The 26744-nt window shown below is 45.1% G+C and overlaps 2 protein-coding genes, 1 long non-coding RNA gene and 1 other non-coding gene across 4 annotated transcripts in view; 2 read left to right on the top strand and 2 right to left on the bottom strand.

The window, feature by feature from the left end:
- The window catches only part of AOPEP (aminopeptidase O (putative)), a 372968-nt gene extending 369165 nt beyond the window's left edge, over positions 1 to 3803 (top strand). Inside the window, exon 17 of the mRNA XM_033857859.2 lies at positions 2278 to 3803. The gene's annotated coding sequence lies outside the window, so the exon portion shown is untranslated. The remainder of the gene's footprint in view (positions 1 to 2277) is intronic.
- Positions 380 to 26744, bottom strand: part of FANCC (FA complementation group C) — a 265518-nt gene continuing 239153 nt past the window's right edge. Inside the window, exons 11-16 of the mRNA XM_073805985.1 lie at positions 20467 to 20542; positions 17920 to 18001; positions 13072 to 13252; positions 9225 to 9431; positions 3794 to 3942; positions 380 to 1438 (exon numbers count right to left, since the gene is read on the bottom strand). Coding sequence (XP_073662086.1) covers positions 3799 to 3942; positions 9225 to 9431; positions 13072 to 13252; positions 17920 to 18001; positions 20467 to 20542 — 690 coding nt within the window. The 3' untranslated portion in view covers positions 380 to 1438; positions 3794 to 3798. The remainder of the gene's footprint in view (positions 1439 to 3793; positions 3943 to 9224; positions 9432 to 13071; positions 13253 to 17919; positions 18002 to 20466; positions 20543 to 26744) is intronic.
- Positions 4618 to 4724, bottom strand: LOC117312885 (U6 spliceosomal RNA). The gene has a single exon (XR_004527289.1). It is a non-coding gene; the product is annotated as a U6 spliceosomal RNA (small nuclear RNA).
- On the top strand, positions 13247 to 25393 carry LOC141278957 (uncharacterized). The gene is made up of 2 exons (XR_012332456.1): positions 13247 to 13794; positions 19452 to 25393. It is a non-coding gene; the product is annotated as an uncharacterized lncRNA (long non-coding RNA).

Below are 26744 nucleotides of genomic sequence, written 5' to 3'. Positions count from 1 at the left end.
GGCTTTTAAATACCCTTTGGATTGCTTCCCTTTTGCTTTCAACATCGTGTCTGTTTCTGTTGCTTGCAACCAAGAATCCTGACTGATTCACATGGATTCATCATATGGTGAGAAACACCAGAAGTCGAGATTTTCAACATTGATTTATGAGACTTTCTACTTCTACAGAAAAGCTAAGAAGTGTGAAACTTTCAGTATCCAAGCATGCAAGTTTCCTACCCAAAACACCAAGTACAATAAGCTATATCACAGTTATGTCAGTACTGGGGAAAAAGGGAAGGTCCTACATTATCAACTTCCTTTATTACTGTCAGTCTATATATGAGAGAGATGATCTGGACCCATGCTATAAACAAACTGTGGACTTGAATTTTACAAGAAGGCTTTAAGACACATTTATTTTGCCTTAATTTTGGTTCTTTAAGAGTGAGATGGTTTGGTGATGATTAATAACTTAGGATTGTTTGACGAAATCCATGTCACACCCGGTGTCAGGCAGAGGAAGGATGCCATCACCAGCAGTGCTGGCTGTGGGTGACGTGGTGATGGGCTGGCAGAGGAAGAGGAAGGCAAGGACAGCAACACAGTCAAGTTCATCCTCGTCCTCCTTGGAGAGCACCATTTGGATTCCTTGTCGAATAAGGAAGAACATTCCTCACGTTTGTTCTCACTGTGCAAACGCCAGGCCTCTTTGGGTAACACAGGGACAGGCTCAGTTTAGATTTTCCTCGCATTTCTGCCCACTGCCCAGGTCCGCATCCTCTCCAGGTACCCCTTCCAGTCCCTGTCCTTGACTTCTCCACTTCGATGGAAAGTGTAGCTTTCTGCTGGCCTCTGGAAGGACTCCCATTTTTGTCTAGTACCCTTGTCCCAGCAAGAACGGGGCCGAGAATGGGGCCGAATGAAGAAGCCGGAGCCCAGGAACGCCCGGACAGGGGCTTGTCCCCAGGTGCCCTCTGCTGTCTCAGATGCCTCCTGGACAAGATAAGAGGCCCTCAGCACCCGGTGCCAGGAAGCAAAGTGATCGTCCAGAGAACCCGTGCAGGCTGCTTGCAGTAGAACCGGGAGCGGCCAGGGTCCTGTGGGAGCCACGGGATGCGCGCTTCAAGGTGAGTGGAGCCGCGGGCCGAGTCCCTCCTTCCTGACACCCAGGGGAGCCCGGGGAGGCCGGAGCGCCAGGGCCATGAGTCTGAAACAGCAGAACGAGCAAGAGGGTGGGCTGTGCTTGTCAGATGCGTTCCCGCTTGAGAAATGGGGGGAAGCATGTGTAGATCAATTCCGCTTACACTCAGTGGTAGTATTTAAGTCTGGCTTAAAGGGAAAAAAGGGTATTTATGTGTGACGCACTTCATTTGGTTTTAGCAGCTCCTGCTGACTGCCGGCCCTGCAGTCACTCTCCTTGGCAGTTTTCAGACATCTGGTGGCAAGATTCCCAGGCCTAGAGATAAACCACAATTGGTCTTTTCCAGGGGCAGACCTATCAAGGTTTTGTGAGACCTGAAGCTTCCATGATTGGGGAGTAGAGGGAAGCTTTCTCTGAGAAATACTTAACGAATACAAAATTAGGTGCCATGTGACTTTCTATTTAGAATGACAAACTATAAAACAAATTACAAATCTGAAAAATCTAACAAATTCTGCAAACATCATGAAGTCCTGATGAATAACATAACCTCTGTATTAATGGGTGGTCATTAATGCCTTTTCTCCCTATAGTTTTGGGCTCTGTCCTCTTTGATCCAAGTCCAAGGCTTAGGAGAACGTTAGAGGCTTCGTAAAGGAATTGGGAAATACTACAAACAGACTGAGGTAAGGTCAGGACAGGAAGGGATCTTCCAGAAATGCAGCTTAAACAATCTGAGATAACCGTCTTGCTTTTATTGTTTGCTGTGAAATACAGTGTGAATGGATGTCCACCTGGAAGCGCACTCCCCACAGGGAGGTCTGGTTCCCAGTGGCCGCTTGGCTTAGGGGTTACTCACTGCCACCACACTAAGCCCTTTTCTTCATGTCCACAGAGGTTGGTCACAGCTTCCCTGGCAAAAGCCAACATAGGAGAGGTGCCCTCAACACCAAGGGAAGCATGTGATGATGGCACTAGTGATAAAAGTATTTTAACAGTATACCTTTCATACTATAACATTTCTCTAAAGAAAGGCTCAGGTCAGAAGGTCTTGGAATTTTCCAGATCTTCAGGTGGATCCGTATACCAAAACAAGTAACTCCCCTAAAAGCTCAACCTCTAATACATCAAAACTCTACTTATACCTCAAACAGGAGCCAAGAATGAGGGAAATTCAGAGATGACTGATGCAGAAATCCAAGTGAGAAAAGTCTGGACTCACTCGACAAACAGATCATACACAAAAGAGCAAAAGAATAAACCTGAAAGGAAAAAAATATCTTCAACTAATGTGAAATAAATATTAATGTTGGCGTTGCCAATTCTTTTTTTTTTTAAATAAATTTACTTATTTTATTTATTTTTGGCTGCGTTGGGTCTTCTTTGCTGCACGCAGGCTTTCTCTAGTTGGGGTAAGCGGGGGCTACCCTTCGCTGCAGTGCGCGGGCTTCTCGTTGCGGAGCATGGGCTCTAGGTGTGCGGGCTCAGTAGTTGTGGCTCGCGGGCCCTAGAGCGCAGGCTTAGTAGTTGTGGCACACCCACTTAGCTGCTCTGCGGCATGTGGGATCTTCCTGGACCAGGTCTCGAACCCGTGTCCCCTGCATTGGCAGGCAGATTCTTTTTTTTTTTTTTTTTTTTGTGGTACGCGGGCCTCTCACTGCTGTGGCCTCTCCCGTTGTGGAGCACAGGCTCCGGAGGCACAGGCTCAGTGGCCATGGCTCACGGGCCCAGCCGCTCTGCGGCATGTGGGATCTTCCCGGACCGGGGCACGAACCCGTGTCCCCTGCATCGGCAGGCGGACTCTCAACCACTGTGCCACCAGGGAAGCCCGGCAGGCGGATTCTTAACCACTGTGCCACCTGGGAAGCCCCCAATTCTTTATTAGAAGTTTCCAATTCCCATTTTAGTTAATAGAGAACTGACACATAATCTCGTCCAATGTTTCTAGAACACATCCTGTACCCTCCCGTCAGCCACCTTTGAGGTAATATGAGCTCTTTTGGTAACAGCCAGTGCTTACCCAGTATAAAGCAAAAAGCCCCAAAGCTGGCTTTATTTCATTGCTAAGCAGTGTTGCTACCCCGTCACCACTACTTGCTACTGGGCTTGGGTGGGCTCTGCTCAGGGGGCACGGGAGGGAAACTTGAGGGATCCTGACTATCCCGGATGAAGAACGTCTTAGGGGAGCAAGAGAGTATCCCGGTGGATAAGACGAAATACCAGTAACAATTACAGGACTTCTTAAAAAAGAGATCTGTGGAAAACAGCTAAGTTACCTTCTAAATTGATCAGTGGTTCATGACCAATTTCTTGGTCCAAAGAGTTTGAAACATCCAAATAATAGTTGTGCATCTTGGTTTGATATGGGGGGGCGGGGAAGGAAATAAACATCTGTTCTCCCATCCAAGCCTTTTCTTGAGTGACTCTCTAATCGACATCCGGGCTAACAGGCACAGGGAATGATGAACCATAACCCCGCCATTAGTGAGTAAATCTCACTGAATTCAGGCTAAAGCACCTGACTTCTCATTTTGTAAAACATGTACTGCCAGATCTTGCCAAGACGTTTATGGCTCATTCTTGCAACTCAAAGAGGGAATGCATGCGACAAACAGAGGCCGTAAGAAGCGGCCCCACCATTTCATCGCGTAGCCTCCCTGGTTAACTTGCCTGGGCTAGGCTTGCCCACGCAGCTCTGCAAGGAGCTCTCTGGCCAGTTTTCGCGACCTAGGGGCTTCCACACAAAGATGGTCCCATCTGTACAAGGTCTGGTCCAGAAAGCCAATAATCTCGTGCATTATTGCATCAGTCTGAGCCATCTGCAATGAGGACAGAAGAGAAGGCAAATTAAAACACTTTCCAGACAGATTCATCTCTTCGTCCAGTGGACCAACTGTAACCATCCTGTCCCCCAAAAGCACCTGCATTCCTATCAGCTCCAAAGGGCTCTTGTTTTGTCTTCAAGGCGATTAGCAAAGCGAATGTGTTCTCAGAGGTGGGCCATCTAGTGAGCAGAGCCATTTCCTAATGCTGGCCCTCTCAGACCCACAACGGCTACAGACAAATGCTGTTTCTTGGAACACCCATCACAAGCTTTGGGGTTATTTGCCGTGGGGAGCAGAGGCCAATGAGCATGCTGTGGCTTGACTTCCTGCAAAAGGCTCGCACTACTATGAGAACTGGAAAATGCTGAAAAGAGAGTGCCACCTGTTCTTACACAAACAGCTTTATAAATGGCATTCTTGGGCTAGCGGCAGGCCCACTTGTTTGTTAATAGGCACCCAGGGTTTTAACACTTGACTCTTAAGGGAAGCAGGAAACACAGGAACTGTCAGTTCTGCTAAATACAGCCTTAGCTGTTGGTACCCATAAAGGGAGAATAAGAATCTAACGATTTATCTGCGTGGAGAATTTACTGTGATTTTTTTTTAGACACAAGCATATTGAGAACCTCTGTTTCTGAGAGCAGTCCACATACTCATTTCTTTTTTCTTTTAAATATGGAACGCTTCACGAATTTGCATGTCATCCTTGCACAGGGGCCATGCGAATCGTCTCTGTGTCCTTCCAATTTTAGTCTATGTGCTGCCAAAGTGAGCACCACATGTTCGTGTTTCACGTGTGAATCAAATATTTAAGTAGCCTGAGTAGCCCAAGGTCAGCTCCTCCTCTGTGTCCACACTGGGCCCTTCTGGTAGGGTGACCAGCCGCCCTGGTCCACCCGGGACTCTCCTAGGGCCCAGGACAGCCTTTAATCCCAGGCCACCCCTGGCCATGAGTCAAGGCAGACTCTCACTGCAGCACGGATACTAAGTGAGTGGCAGCGGGGGAAGCCCTGGGCCCCCTGGACAGCACTGGTGCCCCCCGGCCAGCTACTGGCAGTGGCCCAAGCTGAGAGGGCTCTGCTGGGGGCGGGGGCAGGCTGCCAGCCTGGGTGGGGTTCACCGGGGCTCTTGGTGTCCACAGAATCCTCTCTTGGTTTTCCTCAGAAGTCACAGATGCTGTAGATGACTTTACGGATGAAACAACATGAGCTTCCCTGGGACGCCTTAGAAGAGTTAATTTAGTACCTCAGACCCGAGTGGGGGGAAGACTGCCTCCCGCGCCAGTGCCCAGGGACCGTGGGGGCTCCTCGGAGCCGGACGCGGGGCAGCGGTGCCGTCACCGGCCCTCTTACAAGCCACCTCGATGCCCATGTTCCACTTTGTCTCCGGTCACATACAAACCCCGCCTCACTGCCACTGAGGGAGGGGAAGCCGCGTCCTGCAGGGCTCAGCTGAGGGCATCCTTGTGGAGGTCAAATTCATCTTGAGCTCAACAATTATAGAACTGAACTCTATATTTCAGATTCTGGCTAACTTTTGGCTGTTACTGCTATGGTCCAGCAACAGAAGACAGGAGAGGGAGAGAGAAACGTGAACTCAGGGCAGGACGAGGGGCAGCAGGAATCCGGGCACCAGCCAGGCTGCTAGCGCCTCATCCTCCTCATCGAGGCTCAAGGAGGAGAGAGCAGAGCTGGTAAAGCAGGAACAGGGCAGAGAAGCAGAACAAGGGGTGGGAAGGGCGGGGGTTCCGATGAAGGGATTCAGTGGAGACTCAGAGGCTGAGCCCTGGGGCCCGTGCGGGAGCCTGAGGAAGTGGGAGAGCGTGCTGTGGCTGAGGTTGGGGTGTGAGGCCAGGAGAGGAGGAAGGTGAGCCGATGGCACAAGGGGCAGCTCAGAGGAGGATCGAAGGCTGCAAAGACAGGGCTCAGACGCACAGCCTATAGCGAGCACGGCTTTCCAGAGCTGAGGGCAAGACAAGAGGGCCAAGACCAGGACCTGGGCCCAGAAGCTGGCCCTGCTCCCACCTCTCTGAGTTCACATCAAAGCCAGGCCAGGGCTAGGGTCCTGAGGGTGGTGATGCCAAAGCCCCTCAAAGAGAAAGGCCGTCCACCTGCTCCTGGCCAAGCAGACCGGCCCAGGGCTCTTCCCAGGCTGCCCACAGAGGGAGGCACCAAGGAGCCCACGAGGGGCTGGCACTGGGTGGACCCCTTCCACCTGTCCTGCTGTAGCTGCTCTTGCCGGGCTGCCTTCAACCGATCGTGTGGCCACTGCAGGAAAGCTTCGAGTGAGGAAGGCCGGTATGCTTGTTAGTTGAAACAGTTGCTGAACATCTGCAAGGACGGCGCCCAGGAGGCGCTCTCAGCTGTGACGGGCTCCAAGGTGCCCGGGAGGCCAGCACCCACCTCCTAAGGAGCCGGTGCGGGAAGAGAAAACACCGAGCTTCATCCTTTAGTTAATCTTTTTTGCAGCTGAGCTGACTTCTGAACGTGAATGAAGGCGCCGGGTTGCCCCAGGCTCAGGTGTGGACCAGCGGTGCTGATGCGTGGCTGGAGGTGAGCTGTTCTGTGGCGACGGGGCTCCAGCATCGGCGGCAACCCTGAGCTTGGTGACACGACCAGCTCCTGAGCCCCAGCAGCCAGTCTGTGGGTGAGACCTGAGGGCGGTCCGTTGTGAACCTGGACTGTCTCCCCAGAATGGAGGGAAATGTGACTGCAATACAGAAGCAGAGACCTGCGTGTCTCTGAGGAGCTGTCTCTGGGTTACGTTCTCTCACACCCTACGTGCCGGGCCGGCCGTGATCTCCTTGGCCTGCTCTCCATTCCCAGGGTGACAGGACACTAGAGGAGCAGGAGGGTGCAGGCTCAGGGAGGAGGGGCGGCCGGGTCTGAGCAGGCTCCACGGGCTGAGGCCCCTCCCACAGGTGTCCAGGGCCTGGGCAGGAAGTCAGAGGTCAGGCAACAAAAATGCCACCAGCACCTGCATGATTCAGAAGTGTCTGCCTTTGACTTTTAAAATAACTTTCAATTTTAGAACAGTCTTATAGTTTGACCCAAAAGAAAATACTGAGAAATCCCATATCCCCTACACTCAGTTTTCCTGTTAACATCTTACATTAGTATAGTACATTTGTCAGAATTAATGAACCGATATTAATATGTTTTATTAACCTTATCTTTAGGTCAGACTTTTCCTCAGTTTTTCCCTAATGTCCTTCTTCTGTTCCAGGATTCCATCCAAGACACCACATTACATTTAGTCATCATCCCTCCTTAGGCTCTTCTTGGCTGTGACAGTTTCTCAGACTTTCCTGTTTTTGATGACCTTGACAGTCTTAAGGAGGACTGGTCAGGTATTTTTGTCAAATGTCCTTCAACTGGGGTTTTTGTCAGTTTGGGGTAGGAAGGCCACAGAAGTAAAGTGCATGTTCATCGCTTCATATCAACGTGACTTATCCCTGCTGATGCTGACCTTGATCACCTGGCTGAGGTAGTGGCCGAAAAGTGACTATTATAATTTACACTTGGCCAGAGAAAAAGTTGGTTGATACCAAGTTCTACAGATATGAGGACATTATTTAACTCTCACCTGTGTAGTTCCCCACCTCACCCCACCTCAAATGGATTTGGAGGTGAGATGTACACTTTATAAAAGCACACGATAGATCATTGTGCTGGGGCGGGCCCTGAGGAGATGGCACCCAGCAGGTGACAAGCAAGTCCTCCTCTGCTCTCGGCCACACCCAGGCTCTGGGAGGTCTTCTGTCTGAGCCCGAGAGGGCGGACAGACAGGCTGGCCGCGTGGTCTGCCCACCCCACACACGTTGTTCTCCTAGGAGCAAGGAGAACCTTGTGGGCACTGGTTGCTGGGGTTCTTGGCAGTCCCACTGGTCACTGGGACTTTCTTCACGTTCACATTCAAACAGAGCCTGCCCTGGAGGGGAGTGGGAGGGGGTCTCTGGGTACTGGGAACATTCCTATCTTGATGTGGTTGCTGGCTGCATGGGTGTTTTTGGTTTGCAAAAATTCATCAAGCTATACCTTTCTGTATACACCTTATATGACAATAAAAAGTAAAAACAAAAACAGAAAAAAACCTAACTCCAAGAACCAGCACATTGTGGTTTTTTGGGTTTTTTTTGTTTTTTTTTTGAGATGAGCTCATAACATAAAATTTGCTATTTTAATCATTTTTGTGTGTACAATTCAGTGGCATCAAGTACATTCACAATGCTGTACAACCACCACTGCTGTCCATTTCCAAAACTTTTTCATTATCCCAAACAGGAACTCTGCACCACTCCCCAGCCCCTAATAACCTCTATTCTACTTTCTGTCTTGTTTTCCATTTTGTTTGGCTTGGTTTACAGTGTATGTCCTAGTGGGTATGGAGCGGTACCTCACTGTGGTTTTGATTGCATTTCCCTAAGAGCTAATGATGTTGAACATTTTATTCATATGCTTATTGTCCATTTGTACATCTTCTTTGGAGAGATGTCTAAATTCACTGCCAGTTTTTGAACTGGGTTGTTTTACTGTTGTTGAGCTGTACAAATTCCTTTTATAGTCTAAACACTAAACATTAAACCCCTATCAGATACGTGATTTCCAAATATTTCCAAGTATAAATTCAAAATTTTTCTCCCATTTCAAGATTTGTCTTTTCACCTTCTAGATAGTGTCCTTCGATTTGCAAAGCTTTTTATTTTGATGAAATCCAATGCATTTTTTCTTTTGTTGCCTGTGCTTTTAGTGTCATTATTCAAGTAATCATTGCTGAGTCCCATGCCATAAGGGGTGCCACATTTGACTTGGACCGTAAAGAACCCCTCAGGTCAGCTGGGCTTCCAGAAGGAGCTCTTTGTAATTAGCAAACTTTTAAAAAAATTAACACATGAAATTCTTTGAGCCACTGCAGTGACCATATTCTCACTGAAGGCTTGTTTCTCTTCACGAGGAGGAAGAGTCATGGACTGTAACTGAAAGACGACAGCCTGGGGAGACAGGAGGTGAGCTTTCACCGTGGGCCCTGGCAGTGAGCTGTGTGACCTGGGAGAAGTGCGCTCCCTTGTCTGAGCCTCCCTTCCCTGTCCTGTGCCACGCCGGTGTCGCATAGGGCAGGCTCTGGGTCTGGCCCAGCTGTCCCCTCCCGGCCTGTCCAGCCACGTTTGGACAGCATCTTGGTACCCACACTCTTCAAAGGCTGGGTCCTTGGGTGATAACCCACCTTTTCCCTGGGATGAGAATGAGAACCAGGATGCCAGAAAAGGGGAGACTTACGAGCGTGATGACTTCCCGGGCAATCGCGTGGCCTCCGGGAGCCCAGAGCAGGAAGTTCAGGAGGAGGCGCCTGATCAGCTGCTGACAGGCAGGCGGTCTGGGAGCTCCCTCCCCGCCCTCTCCAGCTGCCGCCTGCAGGTCCCTGGCCGAGAGGGTCGGACTCCTGAGCAGCTTCATGAGGCGGCTGAGCACGGCCTTCACCTCCACCTGGGAAGTACAATTTCAAAGGGAAGAGATTAGGGAAGAGTCGGGACACGCAGGTTGTAGGATGACTCAGTTCTTTGAAGCAACCCCCAGAAACGGGAGAGGACTGGCGCCCGAGGGAGGGCAGGTGGGGCGGACCATGTCAGAGTTCACACACTGCTCCACACAAACCCAATTGCGCGTAATGGAAATTTCTTGACTTTCTTTCGTCCTGCTCACTAAGCAGCCAGGGCATCATGCCAGGAATCGACTTTTTTTTTGTATGAAAGGAAATGGAGAAAAGTCCTCAGCAGAATGTAGTCAGATTTTTATATTGTGGGAAAAAGAACAAAAGGCTCCTTGAAGACTTGTTCACTATCACAGCCACAGGTCAATTAAAGCCCAGTGCTCGGACCTCCTCTGAGCCAACGTGCTGATAAGAAGGAGGTTGGCCTTTTTGCCACCTTCGGCGGGGAGGAGGCGCGTGCATGCACACACACGCACACACACACACACACACACGTACCACACTGGTTTGGTTTAGACACTGGGACACTGTTCATACATGTTGAAAGCTCAAGCAGAGGTCACAAGTCTGTGGAATCCACATAGTAATAGTGGCTGTTATAGGTCTGTGGGTTGTTTTTGCATAAAAAATATTTATTTCATGCTGAGATTTCTGTTTGCTCTAAGAATGGTACATCAAGTTGTGACTTGGAAAACCGTAAAAACTGAAAGCTGTAGATCCAAAATGCCACATGGAACTCATGAAGAGCTATGTTCCCTCATTTTCAGAAGAATACTTAGGCCTACTCTGAAAATTCCCATGACCGATTTTATGGATTTTGTGTGAGTCGTTTTTTTCCCTGGAAGTTAGGGCTTCATTCAATGAAATCTGTCATAAGCTCCAGTACACTAGCAGTGCTGTGTGAGCGACTCCAATCACAAGGCAAGACCGTGAGAAACTGCACCCCAGGGCCCTTCCATGCAGGAGGGCGGTGCCCCTCACCCCCTCTTCTCTTGCCCGGGACCACCCTGCCCTCGTCTGACAGCGTCTACGGGGGCCCACGGCTGTCCTGCGTCTAGGCAGGTCTGCAAAAATGTCAGGGCTTAGGAAGCAATGCCTCCATATCCATTTTCTTCCTGACTGGCATTTGATTTTCTCCTCTTGTCCAATATTCCCTGAGGTTTGTCTTCTTCCTTACTCTTTCACTCCAGGCCATCTTTCCCTTCAAATACCTTCCTCACATGCCCAAAACTTTAATGCTTTCTAAAAATCTTTTCAAGAGAAAAATATAAGCTTTCTTTTCTAAGTATTAATTTTTATCCTGCATTATGAAAATTTATATATGCTCACTGTAAAACATTTAAAAAAGTAAAAAGAAAAAGAATCAAAGTGACTATAACTCCACTATCCAAAGAGACTCGTTGAAAGTGAGGTTTACATCCTTATCATCTTTTCTCTATGCATTGTGAACACAGCACTCACTATACATGAGGTATTCTAGTTTTCACAGTTCACTCTAAGCAATTTACCATTATCGATAGCACATTTGCTTTGATAACATGATTTTTCATGGTAGAATGCTATTCTGTGGTTGTAATACACCACAATTTATTTAGCCGATATCCTTACTGTTGAAATATAGGCCATTTTCAGTTATTGCAGTTACAAGCAATGCTGCAATGATCTCGTACATAAATCTTTCTATGGCTCTCTAACTACTTCCTTAGGATAATTCCTAGAAGTAGAATGACAGGGTTAAAGAGTGTGACCCCTCACCTAATTCTTAAGAGTATACAAACATAGTCGTTTTTTATCATGATTTAATTCAAAGTCAGCAAAAGGAGATGAACACTGGCTGGCAGAGAACATGGTTTGCAGAGTGGAGCGGTCTCTGAGCCGGCTGTACGCGTCTCAGGCAGGAACGGCTGCTCTTTGCCCCACCCCCTCCCAATCCTGCACCTCAAGGATGCCCAGCAGAGGTGACGGTTCCAGTCACAGAACGCTGCTGCGTACAGTCCGGTACCGTGATTTAATTATGCCTTTCAAGGCAAAGGCACAGATATTGTCAAGCTCAGTCAAATCTTACAATAATCATGCTTTCAAAGAGAGTTCACAGTTTGTCAAGTCATCCAACAGACCATCAAAGGTCAGGAGAGCGAGAAGTATGCACTACTAGTTAAACTAGGAAAACTGGGCCCCATTTGCTCCCCGGGATGCCACACAAACTGGTGCCTCAGGTTGAGCACCGAGAAGGAAGAGGAAGGAAACACACGTACTGGCACTAAACTACTGAGTGAGCTAATCTGTTTTTATCCAGGCTGCAAAGCACCCCCTGAGTAAGAACTAGGCATAAGTTTTATTTAAAAAAAAAAAAAAAAAAAAAAGGACCAACTTAACTAGTAGAAAGATAGGCCAATGCAGAACTCTCTAGAAAATAAACCTTATTGGACAATTTATTTCTCTACACTTCAAAAGTAATCTGTCAGCTTCTATGATAGATTTGGAATTTAACATATAACCTACCAAGTTAGCTTATACAGAATCAAATATAAAGTATATAAAAAGGCTTCAGAAATCATTAGTGCTTCATACATTTAAATTATTAAAATTAAGATACTGAAAAATTAGGATTCTCTTCAATTAGTTTAATGTGATATTTTAAAAGGGAAAAATAGGCTTTCTTTTTAATCAGATAGCAATTCTGAGATACATGTTAATTTCTAAAAAAAAATGTTCTATTTTTGATCCAAAATCATCACCAAATTTCAACTTTTTAAAATTCCAACTCTTTTCTTTCTCCTGCCATATAACATGCTTTTAAACAAGTAAAATATACAGCCATATCTGAACTAGTCTCTGTTTTGTTCAAACAGAAAACATCAAGCAAATAGGAGCACTGCTCTCTACATAAAGAAACCTGCTCCCTTTAATTATTAAAATCAGCAAAAAGCGCTGGCAGTTGAACTTTTAAAAACCAGCAAATAAATGTTTGTAAGGAAGGTGCAAATGCCTTTAATCAAAACATTGCTCCTGTTAATATTATATTCCACACAAAATAACAACTGTCTCTGCCACAGACAGCTAGCCACTCCTGTACTTTGCTGCTCTGTTATTTAGGAAATGACCAAGTCCTTTTTCAGAAACTAAGTGGTTAATATCATGTGATTACTTTTCTAAGAGTTCTAAACAAAGCCGGTTCTGTGAGGATCTATTGACTGATCCAAGAAAGGAGTTAAGTCAAGACGGAAGCAGACAGTGCCAGGCCACTGATCAGAAAGAGGACGATGCTCCTCAGAAGAGGGGTCAGACCCTGCATGGCATCCCCTGGAGGGAGCGGCCCCAGGGCCAGGCACGCCCGTGAAGCATGACAGAGTGGCAGTGACCAAGAAGAGATAAGATGACCCAGGGATGGAAGGGCTGCACCTCATCTCCTGGGTGCCTCCCAGGACAGCAGGCAGCGCCTGGCCTCCAGTCCACTCCTGAGGGCAGGAAAACACCTCGACCCCAGGCCCAGCTCCCACTCACTCGTCCAGGCGGATGTCTGCATGTACCTGCTGAGGTGCCTGGGGGTCAGTGAAAGCCACACCCACTGCAGGGCCCCTTCCAGCCCCTGAGAGACTGATCCTGAGGCCGCACACCATAGGCCTGGCCACCCACCATGGTCTGTGCTCTCTGCTGATGCCCAGCTCCTGGACCGCAGCTGAAAGCCAGGAGCCACAGCAGGGCCTCTGGAGCTTCAGCCTCAGCCTCCGACGTCAGTAACTGCTCAGCCGCCATGTCAGCCCATCCTCCAAAGTGAACGAACAAAAACCAGCTCTCAAAGGGGCCTCCGTAGGACCTGGAACAGAACCAGAACACATGGCAGCCGGGCAACTTGATTGCTTTTTCCTTTAGGTTCTTAAAGCAACTTGTGTTTGTGAATGGTTGGCTTCAATTGTTCTTATCCACTGAAGTACAACTTGCAAGGAATACGAGTTAGCCTCAGAAAAAGAGCTCACAATGCCGCCCTGAACCTGTCACAGGACTTTCAATGGCATGCCTCTCAAAACCTCATGTGCCCTGAGGACCTCAGACATTTAAATCTTTAAATCAAGGTCATGCAGGGACACTGAGTGCAAACAGGCCTTCGACAAAGGAAGGTTTTGGCCCATGATCATCAAGAACGACGCAAGATGAGAACCTGCAGGCCCACGGCTCTGCCTTCTGCGTGGCCTGCACAGCCGGGCTGCTGTGGAGAGTGGGGCCCCTCAGCCACCAGGCAGCCGCCCAGGTAGCCCCAAGCAAGAAACGAGGGGGCTCCCTGGGGTCCAGACGGAGACCAGAGAAGGGACACAGGCCGAAACACGTGCTATTCCTTTTCTCACAAGACAAAAGATTCTGGTCAGTATTTTGGCAATTATGAATTTTTAATGAGCTGTATATTACTCTTTCCTGGCATCAAGTATACATCAATGCTGAAAAGTTAAAGCTTTTGTGAAGCTATCCTTTTGTCACACAGGGAACCGGGAGTTGCAATAAAGGGTAGACTCTGCTTAAGGTAAGGACCCACTAATTTTGCATAGTGACAGTCCTAGCAGTTTAACATCTCCCCTGGGAGAAATGGAGCAGGACTGGCCTGAGATTAGCATAGAGCAGAACTTTCCTTCTGAACTGGGGAAGCTCCTAGAACAGGAAAGCTCTGAGCCCCTCTGCAGCGCTCCGTCTTTGCTGGATCTGGGTGCGTGGTCCCCCGCTTGGCCCATGGAATCCCCAAGCCAGCGCCGTTCCCACCTCTCCTAGTCACTGCTCTCCTCCTGTTCAAGTCCTCCCCGAAAACAAGTGATTAAATGTTCTGAAATCTAACTTGCAAAACAATGACAGAAAAGGAAGAAGGAGGAGCACCAGTCTTACTCCCTTGTCCCCACAACAGGGAGAGCTGATGCTCCAGGGGCCACATGAGCAGTGGGCTGGGTTATGTCTCAGAAGCAAGGAACCAGCTCCACAGGGTCTCCTTCCTGCAGGCCTCACGGACGAGTGAGCTGAGCAAGGGCTCCCCCATGCTCGCTGCCCCCACATGGGCATCCCTCCTGGATCACGGCTCAAGGCCTGGTCATTCTGCCTCTCTTCCTCTAGCAGCCGAGTGTGCAATGCAGTCCCATGGGGCTGGCTGAGAAGGTGCCTAAGGCTGCTCACAGAGCCCTCCCCGCGGGTGGCCCTGAAGCCTAGTTGAGGCAGATCTGGGTTAGGCAGGAGCCCTAAGAGGTTTGGGGTCTAGGCCCTGCTCTTCAACAGAGACAGCCAGAAGGGGTGTGTATGGGGCTGCCAGGGTATGGCAGGTCATTAATATGGCCAATCCTCTGATCCCCACTTGGCTGACAGTTCTGTCTGTCTCCTCTGCTGGTAAGAGTTTGGGGGCAGGGTCGGGGAGGGAGGCTGTGTAAGTGAGTAACTGGCACCCAAACCTGCATCAGTGATGATGAACAGAAGAGCACCAGCCATAATACGTGATGGCTCAGTAATGAGATTATAGAGAATTTCAAGAAGGAAAAGTGGCAACAAGTAAAGACAGTATCAGTAGGCTAGTATAGACAATGAATAAGATATGTATACTCTAAAAGCAAAGAAGTTAAGAGGAAGTCGAAGGTACTATGTTACAAGGAACTTAGCAAAGCCTAAATGTGAATGCTTCTAGGGAAATAACACATGTAAGAGGGCACCTAATATCATAATGTTAGAAATTACTTTATGTTAGAATGGATTTTCTAATTTTAGACAAATATTTATTACAAGGAGGAGGAAAAGAAACATTTCATCCTACTGTGCAAGAGAAGTTTAGAATTTCCTTCCCTGGAGAGGTAGAGAAGGGCCCAGAGAGGTGCCCTTCTCCTTCTGCAGGCCAGGGGTTGCAGCATGTGAGCACTGCTTTCTTCCTAAGGTCTATTATTTTTATTGTTATGCTTGTACATTTCAAAGCCTAACACTAGCCATTACTCAGAACAGTTGCTATGCCAGGTATTTACACATGCAGCCTATTTATTCTGAGCTGCTCAAAGTGCTTCCTCCACTTCTTACTCAGCAGTGTGCTTACCTGTTTGGGGATGGAAACAGACCAATACAGCCATACCTCATTCTACTGCACTTCACAGGTAATTGTGTTTTTTCACAGACTGAAGGTCGTGGCAACCCTGCGTCGAGCAAGTCTATTGGCTTCATTTTTCCAACAGCATTTGCTCGCTTCCTGTCTGTGTACAATTTGGTGATTCTCACAATATTTCAAACTTTTCCATTATATTTGTCATGGTGATCTGTGATCAGTGACGTTCCTTGTTACTATTGTAATTGTTCTGGGGTGCCATGAACTGTGCCAATATACGATGATGAACTTAATCGATAAATGTGTGTGTTCTGACTGCCCTACCAATTGTCCGTTTTCTGTCCTTCTCCTTGGGCCTCCGTAGGAGACACAACAATATTGAAATTAGGCCAGTTAGTAACCCTACAATGGCCTCTAACTGTTCAAGTGAAAGGAAGAGTGGCACGTCTCTTACTTTAAATCAGAAGCTAGAAATTATAAAGCTTGGTGAGGAAGGCATGTCTAAAGCTGAGATGCGCTGAAAGCTAAGCTTCTTGCGCCAAACAATTAGCCAAGGTGTGAATGCAAAGGAAATATTCTTGAAGGGAATTAAAAGTGCTACTACAGTGAACACATGAATGATAAGAAAGCAAAACAGTCATTGCTGATACGAAGAAAGTTGTAGTGGTCTGGATAGAAGATCAAATAAGCCACAACATTCTCTTAAGCCAAAGCCTAATCCAGATCAAGGCCCTAACTCTCTTCAATTCTGTGAGGGCTGAGAGAGGTAAGGAAGCTACAGAAGAAAAGTCTGAAGCTAGCACAGGTTGGCTCATGAGGTTTAAGGAAAGAAACCATCTCCATATGTAAAAGTGAAAGGTGAAGCAGCAAGTGCTGGTGTAGAAGCTGCAGCAAGTTATCTGGAAGATCTAGCAAGATAATTAATGAAGGTGGCTACATTAAACAACAGATTTTCAATGTAGACGAAATAGCTTTATATTGGAAGAAGATGGCATCTAGGACTTTCATAGCTGGAGAGGAGAAGTCAATGCCTGGCTTCAAAGCTTCAAAGGACAGACCAACTCTCTTGTTAGGGACAAATGTAGTTGGTGACTTTAGGTTGAAGTCAATTCTTATTTACCATTCTGAAAATCTTAGGGCCCTTTAAAACATCTACTGTGCCTGTGCTCTATTAATAGAACAACAAAGGCTGGATGACAGCACATCTGTTTACAATATGTTTTACTGAATATTTTATGCCCACCGCTGAGATCTACTGCTCAGAAAAAAAAATTCCTTTCAAAATATTACTGCTCATTGACAATGCACCTGTTCACCCAAGAGCTCTGATGGAGATGTACAGTGAGATTAATGTTGTTTTCATGCCTGCTAACACAACAGCCATTCTGCAGCCCATGAATCAAAGAATCATTTCGACTTTCAACTCTTACTATTTAAGAAATACATTCCTCTGAGGGATCTGGGCAAAGTAAACTGAAAATCTTCTGGAAAGGATTCACCATTCTAGATGCCATTAAGCACATTTGTGACTCATGGGAAGAGGTCAAAATATCAACATTAACAGGAGTTTGGAAGAAGTTGATTCCAATCCTCATGGACGACTTTGAGGGGTTCAAGACTTCAGTGGAGGAAGTAACTGCAGATGCGGCAGAAACAGCAAGAGAACTAGAGTTAGAAGTGGAGCCTGAAGATATGACTGAATTGCTGCAATCTCATGATAAAATTTTAATGGACGAGGAGTTGCTTCTTATGGATGAACAAAGAAAGTAGTTTCTTGAGACGAAACCTACTCCTGGTGAAGCTGCCATGAGACTGTTGAAGTGACAACACAGGGTTTAGAGTATTACATAAACTTAGTTGATAAAGCAGTGACAGGGTTTGAAAGGAATGACTCCAATTTTGAAAGTAGTTCTGCTGTGGGTAAAATGCTATCAAACAGCATTGCATGCTACAGAGAAATCGTTTGTGAAAGGAAGAGTCAACTGATGTGATAAACTTCATATTGTCTTATTTTAAGAAACTTCCAAAGCCACCCCATACATAGCAACCACCACCATGATCAGTCAGCAGCATCAACGTTGAGGCAAGATCCTCTACCAGCAAAATGATTATGACTCACTGAAGGCTCGGACAATGGTTAGCAATTTTTAGTAATAAAGTATTTTTAAATTAAGGTATGTGCATTGTTTTTTTTAGACATAGTGCTATTGAACACTAAATAGCCTGCAGGATAGTGTAAACATAACTTCTATAAGCACTGGGAAACCAAATAAGTCGTGTGACTCACTTTATTGCTGTGGTCTGGAACGAAGCCTGCAATATCTCTGAGGTATGCTTGTAATGCCTTCCCCTGTCAGGCCTGCTCAAGGGAAGATAAGGATCCAGAGCAAACGCGTGTGAAACAGACCTACGAGTCATCAGTGTTTGCTTACCCATGAGTTTGGTCTTCAACTACTTCTTTGAGCATTTCAGAGATATGTTTCAGTGCCTGGTGCCAAAGTCCCTGTGGGATATCTGTGGGTGGAGAGAGCCATCAGAGAGGAGCTGAAGAAAAGTCAAACCTACTAGGAATCATCGACAGCTAAGACCAGAAGAGGCCATTTGGAGGAAAGGCCTTAATTTTCCTGGTCCACAGAATCCGTACCACCGCTCTCATGCTGATCCCATCCAGAATCTATGTCCCTGGCCTGGGAAGAAAGACCTGTCAGTGTTACACAGAGCTAAACTCAAAGGCTCTTTTACTTGGGTACATGGGAGTGGACAGAGAGACTGCACAGGCAGCCCACCGTAGGGTTTACAAAGGCTATGTGGAAGATGCCCCAGGGTTTTTTCTTTTCTACTCACCTACCCCCTCCTCCATATCACTAGTAATCTGTGATTTCAACATACATGGAGATTATAATAAAATAATCAACAAGGAATTAGGAATGGGCTGCCCAACTGTTTTTCTACGATTGTGATGAATTTAGAATAAGATTTCAGGTGTATAGTTTTGGTTTTTTTTTTGCGGTATGCGGGCCTCTCACTGTTGTGGCCGCTCCCGTTGCGGAGCACAGGCTCCGGACGCGCAGGCCCAGCGGCCATGGCTCACGGGCCCAGCCGCTCCACGGCATGTGGGATCTTCCCGGACTGGGGCACGAACCCGTGTCCCCTACATCGGCAGGCGGACTCTCAACCATTTCGCCACCAGAGAAGCCCAGGTGTATAGTTTTTTTTAAAAAAACAAAGGTCAGAAAAAAATACATGGGTATCATACAGACAAATGTCTTTTCTTTAGTTAGTTTTTCTGGTTTCACAATTTTCCCATGGTCTTAAACACTTCTGACCATGTATGTATCTGTAGTTCTAAACAACATCTGAAAAAGGCTACCACATTTCCATGTAGTGATAGGTTCTATAATTAAATACACGAGAAAGATAATGTAAGTGATACAATAACCACTACTACCCCACAAATGTTAAAGAATCATAAATTATCTCTCTCCCTCTTCTGAACTCCCATAACTCCTGATTTGCAGGCTTTGAAGGCACTTTTGTTTTCTTCTTTTTATTAGTTGTTTAGATATGTATTTTATGTCTTCTTTACTTGTAGCTCCTGGATAGTCAGGGCTCATAAGTGACCCATGTTTAATGCCTACAAGACTTTACAGTGGGCATAAGATCAATTTCTGATGAATAGAAGATTCTACTGTTAAAAAACACTTCAATTTGTGAATGTAACATTATTTTTCCAAATGTAACATGCAGAAAACTGTTCTAGGAACTAGCAGAGGTAGTCTTTTGTTTATAGATTTCCAAATTAAAAAATAACAACCCCAATACTTTTTCTGGAGCTCATTCAGCTGCTCACACAGGCTGACCTTAGGCTTTGCTCATCTGATTTAGGCTGTGAGACGTGGCCCTGGAAAGTGAATTACTGACTTTTCTGTCTTGTTATTAAAGTTTTCCCATTGTGTCCCCACAGGTTAAGTTCCACAAAACAGCTGACTAGAGATCCCACCAGGCCTGTCACCACCTCCACCTCTAGCATCTCAGAGGACAGCATCAAATGGGTCACTCTAGGTGAGAACCTAATCTTTTAGAACAAGGAAGAGGAACTTTGATTTTGTAAAATGCTCTGAAACCTCGAATCATACTTTCCTCAAATGAATTTACTTACTCAAGTCTCAGGAAAAAGCCAGGGAAAAAAATGGCATAAAAAGGAAATATTACGGATTCTTTTACTCTTTTCTCTCCTCTTTCCTTCCATGGTCAGATGAATGCCGTTTTCTACAGCACAGAGTCTGTCTTGTGTCAGTGTTGCCTCTGCTTCAGATTTCAGGCTTTAGATGGGAAGGATGTCTATATTCTCTATTTCTGAAATGTTTCCTAAACAGGAGCTCACAGGCATGTTAACAGATCAACATCAGTGGAATCAGGGCAGAATCATCACTTCCCCAACTGGATATGGCCTCTGGAAGGCTGGCAAATGAAATCAGAGAGGGCTGTGGTCTAATACACTTACTGAATTCTTTCAAAAGGCTTCCCTTGGCTTGGTTAGGAGAAATTTCCACTAAACTTCCTTGGTTTCATTCATCATTTTATCTTTTCTTTTGCAACAGGGGGCACAGAGTAGAAAGAATGAAATACAAATAAACATACTGTTTTATTCCGAATCAGCCAAGTCTTATTAGCCTGTTCCTGGCATCCAGGTAGATCTGGCTGGCACGAGCAGAGGCCTTGTGTTATCCAGAACAGACTATCAAAACCCAATTAGAGGCCATTTTGTTCTTTTTTCTTTCTTTTAGTAAATGATTGTAACTGGGAAGTCAAGCAAATTCTCACATCAAAATCCACAGAATGTGAGACCCTGAGAGCTTAAAGGATGTAAGCAATGACCAATTCCCTTTACAGATAAGGAACTGGGAGGAAACAGTTATAATTTAATCAGTGTATTCCCAGAAGTTATTTTAATATGGGCAGAATCAACCTTCACGTACCTTTCGGGTGTTGGAGTAGCACCATGACAAGAGACGGAGAAGCATAAGGAAAGTAGGTCTTGAATGCAAACTTCAGCTACAACAGAATCAAAAATTCAAAACCATTTGAACATTAGCATTGGAAAGGGTATTAAGAAAATACAAAATCTTGCATCCTCTGCCCCAAAAAGACCCTCTACTTTATGTGGTCAGAATGTTTCCTTGCATGCTTATCAAAAAAAAAAAAAAAGTCTCCTAATAATCTTGTAAATATGTTCCAAAAAAATTAAACCTTTTTAAAGTCACCTTCTAGGACTTAAGAAAAATAAAGTTATACTCTTGATGTCTTTATATCAGTTCTTCACCTCACATGAACTCAATTATATATATAAATCTTCTATTTAAGTGAGAGTTTCCAAGGCAGTTGTGAGATGGTTTTTTAATAATCAAAACAGCATAAAACAACAATGGTGCTCACGATACTTTGAGGGCCGAAGCGCTATCCTAGCTATGCCCTCAGAAGGCACAGAAGTTTTGAAGAACTTTTGTAAAAAGTTGAGGTAAAATCTATAAGCAGTGAAGTACAAGGGCTTTAAGTGTACAATTTAATGACTTTTGGTAAATGTGTAAATCCAATGTGACCATCACTCCAATCAAGACACAGAACATTTTTTTTTTTTTATTTTTTTGCGGTACGTGGGCCTCTCACTGTTGTGGCCTCTCCCGTTGCAGAGCACAGGCTCCGGACGCGCAGGCTCAGCGGCTACGGCTCACGGGCCCAGCTGCTCCGCGGCATGTGGGATCTTCCTGGACCGGGGCACGAACCCGTGTCCCCTGCATCGGCAGGCGGACTCCCAACCACTGTGCCACCAGGGAAGCCCAAGACACAGAACATTTCAATCACCCCAGAAAGTTCCCTTGTGGCTGTTATAGTCAATCCCTCCACCCCATCCCAGCAACCAATATTTTATTTCAACAAGAGAGAGTAGTTTTGTATGTTCTTGAATTTCACACAAATAGAATCATAAGAGGATGTATTTTTGTGTGTCTGGCTTCTTTGGCTCAACATGTTCTTTTGCAACTCATCCATGCTATTGTGTATGCGGAGTTCATTTTTTAAAAAATTGCTCTGAAGTAGTCATTGTATGAATATACTATAATCTGTTTATTTATTCTCCCATTGATGGGCACTTGGGTTGTTTCCAGTTTGGGGCTGTTATGAATAAAGCTGCAGTTAACATTCACATTTATGTCTTTTTGTGGATATGTGCTATCATTTCTCTTGGGTAAATACCATAGGAATGGAATTAGTAGGTCATAGAGTAGATGCTTGTTTAACTTTCTAAGAAACTGCCATGTAATTTTTCAAAGTGGTTGTACCACTTCACACTCCCATCACAATTTATGACAATTTCAGTTGCTCCACATACTTGTCAACTTTTGGTATTGTCAATCTTATTAATTTTAGCAATATTAGTGGGTGTGAAATATTACCTTATTATGACTTTACTATTCATTTTCCTGATATGTTTACTGCCAACTTATACATATTTTTTGTAGTGTGTATTCAAGTCTTTTGTCCATTTTTAAAACTGAGTTGTCTCTTATGTTCTTGAGTTGTAAGAGATCTTTATATATTCTGGATATAAGTCCCCTGTCAGATATATATATTGAGAATATTTTTTACCTGCTGGTGGATTGCTTTTTCATTTTCTTAAGGATGTCTACAAACACCAGAAGTTTTAAATTCTGATAAAGTCTAATTTATCCATTTTTCTCATATTGCTAGTGCTTTTCTGCATTCCTTCTAAGAAATCTCAGATTATCCCAATGTCAAAAATGCTATTCTTTTCATTTTCTTCTAGGAGCTTTATGGCTTTAGCATTTATTTTGAAGTCTATGATCCATCTCAAATTAATTTTTGTGTTTGTGAGGTAGAGGTTCATTTTCTCCTACCTGGATATCCACTTGTTTCAGTGCTGTTTGTTGAAAACTTTCCTTTCCCCATTGATTTTCCTGGCATCTCTGTCAAAAATCAGTTGACTACATATTAATATATGTATGGATCTATTTCTAGACACTATTCTCTTCCACTGATCTATCCTTTTGCCAATACCTCACTGTCTTGGTCTTGATTACTATAGCTTCAAGTCTTGAAATCAGGTAGTTTGAATCCTCTGTTTTTTGGGGTTTTTTTTGCCTTTGAAATCTTTTATTGTCACTTTGGTTAAGGAATAAGTATTGTCTCACAGTGACCTATGATCTTATTTGACCAAGTGTTTTAAAACTTTTTGACAAACTTCCTAAAATATCAAATTTTAATTAAAGTTCTTTTGATTTCCAGCTAACTTTGGGATACCTTAGAGGGCCCCTGAGGTATCTCAAAGAGAAATATTTAATGAGGATTATTTCGTATGTTGAACTAAATATAATCAGATGTTTAACCATGCCTTTTAAGTCTTTTGTCATTTACAGATATTTTTGTACTCTGATGCTGTTACAAAAAGTGCTTCATCATCAAGGAGATTCATGGAAAGGCTATGGAAACCGTTACAACAGTTCCACATCAAAATGATGGCTATGCGAGGATTCCAGCACATACCAACTTAAAACAAGGAGCTGTCCTACCCCTGGGGCCCCTAGATCAGGCATCCAGAGATTTTTACTTCCTGACAGGCCCCTACTCAGCCTTGAAGCAGTTGCAGAAGATGGACCATTGCCCCTCTGCTTCCCATAAGAATATGGGAGTCTGAATTTTTTTTTTCTTTTGTTTATTCAAAATTGTTCTAGCTACTGTAGGTCTTCTGCATTTTCATATAAGTTTTAGAATCAGCCTGTCAGTTTCTGTTTTGAAAACCATGTTGGGATTTTAACTAGGATTACATTGAACGAGGCATCTCAACAATTCATAAATATAGTTTCTCTCTTTATATGTTTAAGTTTTCTTTAGTTTGTCTCACCAATGTTTTATAGTTTTCCAAGTAGAGGTCTTATACACCTTTTTTTTTTTTAAAAAATAAATTTATTTTTGGCTGCACTGGGTCTTCATTGCTGTGTGCGGGCTTTCTCTAGTTGCGGTGAGTGGGGGCTACTCTGTTTCGGTGCGCGGGCTTCTCATTGCGGTGGCTTCTCTTGTTGCAGAGCACGGGCTCTAAGTGTGCAGGCTTCAGTAGTTGTGGCACACGGGCTCAGTAGTTGTGGCTTGTGGGCTCTAGAACACAGGCTCAGTAGTTGTGGCACACGGGCTTAGTTGCTCCATGGCATGTGGGATCTTCCCGGACCAGGGATCGAACCCGTGTCCCCTGCATTGGCAGGCGGATTCTTAACCACTGTGCCACCAGGGAAGTTCCAGGAAAACTGATACACCTTTTAAAAAATTCACTTCCAAGTGTTTTATGTGTGACTGTGGATTTGTCTATTTCTCTTTTTACTTCTGTCAGTTTTTGCTTTGTGTATTTCAGAACTCGGTTATTAGGCATATATCTATTTGTAATTGGCATTTCTCCTGATGAACTATTGCATAATTATAAAATGTACCTCTTTTTGTCTGGTCATACTCCTTATCTTGAAACCTAATGCATCTGCTGCTAGTAGAGTGATACCAGCTTTCTTGTGCTTATTGTTTACATTACGTATCCCTTTCCTTCCTTTTAACCTATCTGTGTCTTTATAATTAGAACTGGTCTCTTGAAAACAACATATAGTGGGTCTTGGTTTTTCATCCAGTCTGACATATTTGCTTACTTGTTTATTTATTAATTAATTAATTTATTTTTGGCTGCACTGGGTCTTTGTTGCTGTGCACAGGCTTTCTCTAGTTGCAGTGAGTGGGGGCTACTCTTGTGGTGCGCGGGCTTCCCACTGCAGTGGCTTCTCTTGCTGCAGAACACGACTCTAGGCGCACGGGCTTTAGTAGTTGTGGCATGGAGGCTCAGTAGTTGTGGCTCACGGGCTCTAGAACGCAGCTCAGCAGTTGTGGTGCACGGGCTTAGCTGTTCCATGGTATGTGGGATCTTCCTGGACCAGGGCTTGAACCTGTGTCCCCTGCATTGGCAGGTGGATTCTTAACAACTGTGCCACCAGCGAAGTCCCATCTTTGTTTTTTACTAGTGTATTTAGTTGATTTTCACTTAGTTTTTGTAATTAATGTACTTGTAGATATATTTGGGTTTATCTTTTTATATTCGTTTCTTTTGCCCCATCTATTTTTTGTTCCTCTGGCAGCCCACAGCTCTGTCTTTTGACACCTCAAGTCAATCAGATTGTGCCTTGAGCTCTGGCCACCCCCTCACCCCTCCACCCACTCAACCCCCCTTCTACCCCTTACATGAGAGCCCTCATGGAAAAGTTAGAAGATTACCCAATGTGGTTTCCTTTTTCAAGGGTTGAATCCCCGCCAGTTTTAATCTGCTTTTTGGGTTGCTCTCCAGTACCTTCAAATAGTTTAAAAAAATATTTTCCCCAGAGTTTATAGTTTTTATCTGTGGGAGATTTAGTCTAGTACATTATTAAACTCTGTACTACTGGCACCAGAACCTGAACTGATTTGCTGTTTGTACTGGAGCCATTTGTTATGCAAGCTCAGAAAAGAGGCTTGTCATGACAGCCTTAAGTTTTTGCCTACTAGTCCGAATGGGCACATTGATGGAGCTGCACTGTGCTCTCCAACTAAAACAAGGGTGAGAGGAAAGGATGAAAAGAGAATGAGGAGCACTGCAGATAAACATTTCTGACAATGGGAAAGAATGTGGATTAATGGGATTTCTCATAAACTGCTGGGGGGAGGGACTTCCCTGGCGGTCCGGTGGTTAAGACTTCGCCTTCCAATGCAGGGGGTGCCGGTTTCGATCCCTGTTCGGGGAGCTAAGATGCCACATGCCTCGTGGTCAAAAAACCAAAACATAAAACAGAAGCAATATTGTAAAAATTCAATGAAAGACTTTAAAAATGGTCCGCATCAAAAAAAAAAAAAAGTAAAAAAAAAAAAGATATCATTCTAAAAAATAACCAAACCGCTGGGGGGAATGTAAATTGGCACAAGCATGTATGAAAACAATTTGGCAGTATCTGCCAAAGCACTCCTAATAACCAGCACTTCCAGTCCTACGTATATGCCCCAGGATGTTCAGAGCAACACTGTTTATGAAAGAAACCAAAACCTGGAAATAATCCAAAAGCCCACCACCAGGAAGATAGCTACATTGTGGTACACTTTCCCAACAGAGCTCTACACAGCAATCCCCACCAGGACCACGACCACGCACAGCACAGAGCAATCCTGGTAGCACGATGCTGGAAAGAACAAGGCTCAAAAGGCTACATACGGTGTGCTACTCTTATCTGTTGTTTGTTTTATAAAGTGCAAAAACAGTCACAAGTAAAGAAAACACGGTTTAGCAATCATGTGATCAAACTATTTTCAGAAAAAGCAAAGGAATGATAAACATAAAATCAAAACAGCAGCTATCTGAGGGGAGAAAGTCAAAGTGACAGGATAGAGGAGGAGCATGTGGATACCTGAAAGTTGCTATAGTGGGCCAGGTCTTGTTGGATGTCAGGCTGGTAGATACTCATTTATTAAGAATGAATACGTGGATGGATGGATAAAACACCGAAAGAAAAGAGGGCCATGCATGGACCAAGTAGGACAAAGGATGTCATGCATCAGGGATTATGATTAATCTACAAAGGGGCACTAAGGAAGGCAGGGGACTGATGATGAGAATGGCATCGACTAGAAAGGCAGGCAATCAGGAACAGCCCCAGGAAAAGAAATGACATAACAAATGTGGATGAAGGCATTTGCAAAGTTAAGAGGTTATTGCTCTTGTATCCTGAACCCAAGGCGAGAGCACTGAATTCCTGTTTCTTTTTGGATCCCTGCCCTGCCTTCCACCAGAACCCAATCTGTGCCCCTCACACCAGCAGACACATGTAGCCTGGGCAGGGTACTATTTTAAATTAAAAGTGACTGTAAGAACAGTTCAACCAGTCCAAATCTAAAGTGCCAAGGCCAACCCTGCAACTCAGGGGAAAAGCTGGTAAGGAAAACAGACTCAGGCTAACGGTACAGAGCAATACTTCTTTCACCGATGCCCTCCGCCGTAACCTAGGTCTGTTCCAGGAGTCAGAGGCACAGGTTTTCTAGAGGTCAGTTCCTAATTGGAAATACTAAGAATATTCAGGGAAGATAAAAGATATTTATAGTTATGCCTCAAAGTAAGTGTGAGGGCCAGCCAGTGCCTTTCAGCAGAGCTCTCCTCCCGAATTCCAGGCTGGATACCATTGATAATGCTGTT

The sequence above is a fragment of the Tursiops truncatus genome, chromosome 6, assembly GCF_011762595.2.
Source record: "Tursiops truncatus isolate mTurTru1 chromosome 6, mTurTru1.mat.Y, whole genome shotgun sequence".
In the NCBI taxonomy this organism is placed as follows: domain Eukaryota; kingdom Metazoa; phylum Chordata; class Mammalia; order Artiodactyla; family Delphinidae; genus Tursiops; species Tursiops truncatus.
Note: the sequence above shows the minus strand (reverse complement) of the source record. Positions and strands in the feature narration are given on the sequence as shown.